Below are 6,266 nucleotides of genomic sequence, written 5' to 3' on the forward strand. Positions count from 1 at the left end.
TTGGCACAACTCTTTTCGTGTAGTACAAATAAAGCTTGTTGGGCTGATATAACGCAATATTAAAAGGTCGACTTTTTAAAATCAATCTTGGACTCGTTAGGTGGAAGTCGATACAAAAAGAATTAACTCCCTAAACTTCAAAACGAGATCATATTGGTCCTTTAGTAAGACTCGGTCGATACATGTAAATCTCCGATCGGTGGTGGATCATGAATACAATTGTCGAGGCCAATAATATATTGCACAATGTGTCATATGACCATGGTTGTGTGGGCGACCACGGTCTTGTAAGACTCGGTCTCCGGTCTAGATAGGTTTCATTTTTTTATAGTACTAAACATTGTTAGTGTTTTATATTTTGGTACATTTATTAAATCTTTATTTCGAAACAATTTTGCTTCTGCCATATTCTGCAGAAAGACATATTTGATGGAAGTAGTGTGTACGGCTTGGAGAGAGATTTTTCATATCTTTCGAGATGCACCATACAATATGAAATAAAAAAGCTAAAATAAGTAATTTTAGCCCTTATAAAATGGAAACTTATTATTGAACGTCTATTATTGTCATAAGAGTTATGTGCATAATGATGTAACTTTCTAACTATATTCACATTTAGAATCATCAACTTTTTGATATATACATATCAACGTTATATACGCCTAAAACTTGCAAGGCGTCATTATTTAGATCAACTCAATAACTCAATAATTTTTTTAAAGAGCGGATTATAATATATCTTCAAAGTGTTGGTTACAGATAATTGTACGTAATAAACCAAGGTTGTGTTTGGTTACAGATAATTCAAGAATAAATGTTGAAACATCAACATTCAATGCGTGCGTTTATAGTTAATGAAAATAATTCAATACATAACAACAAAAAACCGTGAATTGAACCGTATATAGTTAAAAAGAAAAGTATTCTAACTAATATTTTCATGTTTCTTTAATATTCTTCAAAATATATATATTCAGAATATTATCATCAAATGTCTGATGAGAGAAATAACTCCATTAAATTGAACACTCCTAACTCGTAAAAGTCTAAAACACACTACATTTACATTTACATTTACATTTACATTTAAATATACTCCCTAATTTACCCTAAAAAAACCCGGCAAATATTAATCGTGTTGCACAAAACTTACTACTCTGGTGTTGATGGATGCACCCCAACCTTTTGGGATTATAATTTCATAGACAAAAATAAATAAATACTCCGTAAAAAACACGTACGTACTCCATCCCCATTGGTCCTCCTCGTTACTCCGTAATACTCCGTATTATTTAACCCAAAAAAACAAAAAGAAAAGGAAAAAATATATATAAAAAACTTCGAAATTTTGGCTTTTCTTTCGCCCATTACCTCCTCTCGAAATTAATGCATTGAAGCTCAGATCAAGGGACCCCTAAAACCCCATTTGACGCAACAAATTTCAAGTCATATCGTCGGTGGGAATTGTAAAAAGTTTGAATCTCTGACCCAAATTTCAAAGATCTAGGTGAGCAAAACCACAGATCTTTGGTGTTTATTGAACAAAGATTTGTGGGTTTTTGATAAATATTGATTGATGGGGTGGAGATATCAAGCTGGGTTGCTTTTAATTGCTGCTGTTGTTATCATATGGGTTTGCTCTGCTGAAGTCACCCAGGTTAAATATCTTTTATTACTTCAATTAACATACAGTTTTTGGTACTGTTTTATTCCTCTTTTATTATGAATTTTGTTGTTTATTTATCGATGAATATGTGTGATTTGAGCTGGTAACATTGGTAGGTATGTCTTTATTTTGCCTTCTGTTGTTTGAAATTGAGAATCAGACTTTGCTGGTTTAATAATTGTTTTGCTTGGATTTAACCCTTTGAATTATTGTTAATCAATTTGATGTTTAGGTTTTTTTTTTTTTGTTTTTTTTTGTTTCAGAATTTAAGTTAGATCAAATGAGTTTCTCAAATTTTGGTTGTATTGGTAAAAAAAAAAAAAAAAATCATGTAGATAGGTTTGCAATCAACCTTTTTCGTCCGAAATGCTAAGATTCTAGGGTTTGTTATGATGAACAGGTATGTTTAGTGCATCTTGAATAATTACAATTAGAATTAGAATAAGATAACCGGTTTCTTCAGATCTTAGTACTCTTCGACTTAATGTTACAACAATCAATTTTTAATTCTTAGGTAAATATGTTATTTACAATCCCAAAAAGTCAGTCACAAGCATATATTTACACACACATTGAAACATCACAATAGTTGTTATTTGAACAGGTGTAGGTTTTGTAGTTAGTAGTTATGCAAAGGCTACGGCTTTATCCTATTCTATCATGCAAAACCTTGGTTTAAACATTGTATATAAGGTTAGAATGGTTAGTTTATGTTAATAAGATGTTTGTACGTAATACTTAATAGCAAGTAACATTTCATATATATCACCTTGTGTATTCCGAATCAGTAAATAAACCCTAGTGACCTAATATTGGAAGTTTTGTGGAGTTATCGTTGTTCTGTTTTTGGCAATTTTTAAATCCTAACTTTCAAGCTAAAATGACTCAATTGCCCCTGCTAGTTATCGATGGGATTGATTTTGTTTTAGAGTTTTGTTTATTTCATCGTTGTTAAATGGGCCCACTTTAGGCATTTACCTAACATATTAACATTATATATCTAGTACACCTTGCTCTAGTTTAGGCAACTTACCATTTTCTTACTTGAATGTCAAACGTAAAAACAATATATGAGAGTTTTTGTTCATCAAAATTGTACTCAACCAAATTCTGACTGTTTGTGTACATTAAATAACAGGGAATATTCAATGACTATAAGCAGCCATTTGCAGTAACATATCTTGGAGCTTCATTGATGGTAATATATCTTCCGATTGCATTCATTAAAGACTGGATATATAGAATAATCAAGAAACGAAAAAGTCAAATCCCGGCTGCAATAAACTCGCCACTTAAGTACATTAGTGGGTCAACAATGTTTGAAATGGAAGTTGACGGGTCAACATTAAGTCGAAAAGGTAGCGATCACAACCTATCTATTCAAGAAGACGAAAACCCGCTAGTTCCAAAGGGTAAAAATGACATTTCACCATTAAAACATGAAACCCAAGTCACAACGAGAGAGGTTGCTACTTACGGATTCTATATCGCACCTATATGGTTTCTCACAGAGGTAATTTTTTAAAGATTATATATAAATTTTGGTTTTTGCATGTTGAATTATATAATGAAAGGTGCTAAATTTATTACATGTGAAGTTTGACTAGTTTCTTTTGGTTTGATCTCAGTATCTATCGAATGCTGCACTTGCACATACGAGTGTTGCTAGTACGACAGTGCTGTCGTCAACTTCGGGACTATTTACTCTATTCATCGGTGCATTTTTGGGCCAAGATTCTTTAAATGTGACAAAGATCGTTGCAGTTTTTGTCAGTATGGCCGGTGTTGCGATGACAACTATGGGAAAAACTTGGGCTGCAGATGAAGTTACTGCAAATTCCTCTTCGTAAGTCACTTTTTAACAGTGTTGTGGTTATCTATGACATGTATAACGCATTGTATAAAAAAATAGATGAAAATACAGCAGGTCAAATGGGTCAAAATTTGTTCATTTTGTATTGAAATGGTTATAACGTTAGAGGTCATTTTGTTTAATTGGGTTGTGAATATTCTTCCCGGTATATTTATTTTTCAAATTAAAAGAAAATGCATAGGTTTTTCATTATTCTGGTGCTTTTATTGAATTTTTCAGGGCATTGACTTTGACTGATATATAGTTGAACTCTTTTTGTTTCTTTTAAAGAAATGGTGATCGCTCTCTCGTTGGCGATCTGTTCGGGCTTAGTTCAGCTATGTGTTATGGCCTCTTTACTGGTTAGTACTATACTATCTGTAATTGGGACAATTCTAATAGACAAATAATGTGATTTTTTATGGCCTCTTTACTTGGTCACAACTTAGATTATATGCGTACTCGTGTAATACATGTGTATGTGTGGATGCATACGTAAATTTTGTGTTGTTGGATGATATTGTGATAGTGTAACTATATTATATTACAGTGCTTCTTAAAAAGTTTTCCGGTGAGGAAGGAGAACGCGTTGACGTGCAAAAGTTGTTCGGATATATTGGCTTGTTTACACTTGTGGCTCTATGGTGGCTTGGTAAGTCTACACTTGTAATTAGGCGATTTTTGACTTATTTGACACTAAGAAAGTACAAGAAATAAAGGTGTGTTAGAAACTTGTGCAGTAACTAGAATGATTATTTTTTTAATATAAATTGTTAATTAATGTTCTATTATTTCAGTTTGGCCACTAACGGCTTTAGGAATTGAACCAAAGTTCAAGATTCCTCACTCTGCTAAAATGGATGAAGTAGTTATTGCCAACGGACTTATTGGTAGCGTACTTTCCGACTATTTTTGGTACGTAGATAATGTGAACTTTTTTTATTTGGATTAAAATCTATCTCAAATGTGTCTAATGAGAATCAATTTTGCATTTGTTAGGGCGTTATGTGTTGTATGGACGACTCCATTGGTGGCCACCTTAGGCATGTCCCTCACTATCCCGCTTGCAATGGTGGCTGATATGGTGATCCATGGCCGCCATTATTCCGCCATTTACATTCTTGGTTCTGCTCAGGTAGTCATATAGTGTTGACTTTTGCAGTCAAACCTTTTTTACTTTCAATCTAAATATTGATTCACCTTCTGTTACATATTAATCTGTATGCCAATTATACTGTTTTTGCTGACCTATGGTGCTGTAATGTGCATTACAGGTTTTTGCTGGTTTTGTGATTGCTAATCTTCCTGATAAAATTTCCAAGAAAATCGGGTTTTAGCTTGTGAATCGGTGTCACTAACTCTGCACTTAAAAAATTGATTTTGGTTTGATGTCTTTATTCGTTGCGTAGCTTTCAAGATTCAGAAACAAGGAGTTGACAATTATAGATGGAACAATTGTATAATAGAATTCTGAATGTGAACTCCTGGTGCTATTGCTTGAAGAGGATGGTCATGTTGAGAAAATGTGATATATTTACATGTATGTACTTTTTCTTTTGTTCATTTTGATGAAAGTTCTATTATAATATCCAAGATTGGTAGGTCATTTTTTACTAACTTCTCCAACATGTTAATATCAAATGTTAATGTAATTTTGTGTGTGTGTGTGTTTTCTTGAATGTCTATTTTAATCTATATATTGAATTGAATTGAATTTATCACGGTTTTTTTTCCCTCTTTTCAAATAAATAACTAGACTAACTTATTTACTATCTACTAGCTTACAAAAAAGATCATTCTCTATCCTAGCACTTGTTAACTCAAGTTCTCTTCTTCACATCAGCGCAACATTAGCAACAGCCACTTTAATTATCTTTCACTAAGCTCATATCTTTCACCAAATTATATCCACTAGCATATCAATAAAATATAATATGTACAATATATAAACACAAATTACAAGTAAAATAATAGTGGGTCTAATGTGGCTATGTATGTACGCCAACTAGCACCACACCTCCGAATAACGCACCGTCACACCTCCAAAATGGACCAGGGGTAATTGTGACCAATCATATCATAACACAGTTGTATAAACGAGAACGACTCTATATGAGACTTTTTAAATAAAACATTTGTTAATAAAACAGCGGAAGCAGTAATACATGTTTACATTATTATTAAAACGTAAAATAAATGTTTATGAACTAAAATATAATATGCGATGTGGACTCCATGCAAACATCAAATCTATCATCACAAAGTTGCAAACAGCTAGCTCAATCATCACCTGTGACAAAACATTCTTAAAGTGTCAACCAAAAAGGTTGAGTGAAATTCACAGGTTTATAAATAATATCCAAAGTTTTAGACCACAATATTTAGTTTAAAGTTGATTGATATAGAAATATCAATCTAAAAGTGTTGCTGCATTTTGTAATATCGCTACTAAACAAGTTTACCCTATGACACCTTGTATTGTCAGTGTCGTGGAATCATTATTATGTAACCAAAGACCAATGGTCGAATGGTTAGAGACGTTACTCTCAATAGGCCTACTCACAATAATTAAGTTTGCATTTAAACGTAGCAATTAACGATATTACGGTAGAGATTTAGCATGAATCAAAGCATGACAGCATAGTTAACAATTTAGTACTTGTGTCTAAGCGTAAAACAGTTATAAAGCAAGCATGTGTCTCACCCCAAAAGTTGTAAAACAGTTATGAAACAGTAAAAAGTGGGGCT

At 32.6% G+C, this 6,266-nt stretch overlaps 1 protein-coding gene across 1 annotated transcript; it reads left to right on the forward strand.

Moving 5' to 3' along the window:
- Nucleotides 1-1,340: 1,340 nt before the first annotated feature.
- Nucleotides 1,341-5,150, forward strand: LOC139857720 (uncharacterized transporter C405.03c-like). The gene is made up of 8 exons (XM_071846543.1): nucleotides 1,341-1,657; nucleotides 2,805-3,179; nucleotides 3,295-3,512; nucleotides 3,810-3,880; nucleotides 4,069-4,170; nucleotides 4,316-4,433; nucleotides 4,518-4,653; nucleotides 4,793-5,150. The coding sequence occupies exons 1-8, from the start codon at nucleotides 1,577-1,579 to the stop codon at nucleotides 4,853-4,855; spliced, it is 1,164 nt and encodes a 387-aa protein (XP_071702644.1). The 5' UTR covers nucleotides 1,341-1,576; the 3' UTR covers nucleotides 4,856-5,150.
- The last annotated feature ends 1,116 nt before the right edge of the window (nucleotides 5,151-6,266 follow it).

The sequence above is a fragment of the Rutidosis leptorrhynchoides genome, chromosome 7 (genome assembly GCF_046630445.1).
Source record: "Rutidosis leptorrhynchoides isolate AG116_Rl617_1_P2 chromosome 7, CSIRO_AGI_Rlap_v1, whole genome shotgun sequence".
Taxonomy (NCBI): domain Eukaryota; kingdom Viridiplantae; phylum Streptophyta; class Magnoliopsida; order Asterales; family Asteraceae; genus Rutidosis; species Rutidosis leptorrhynchoides.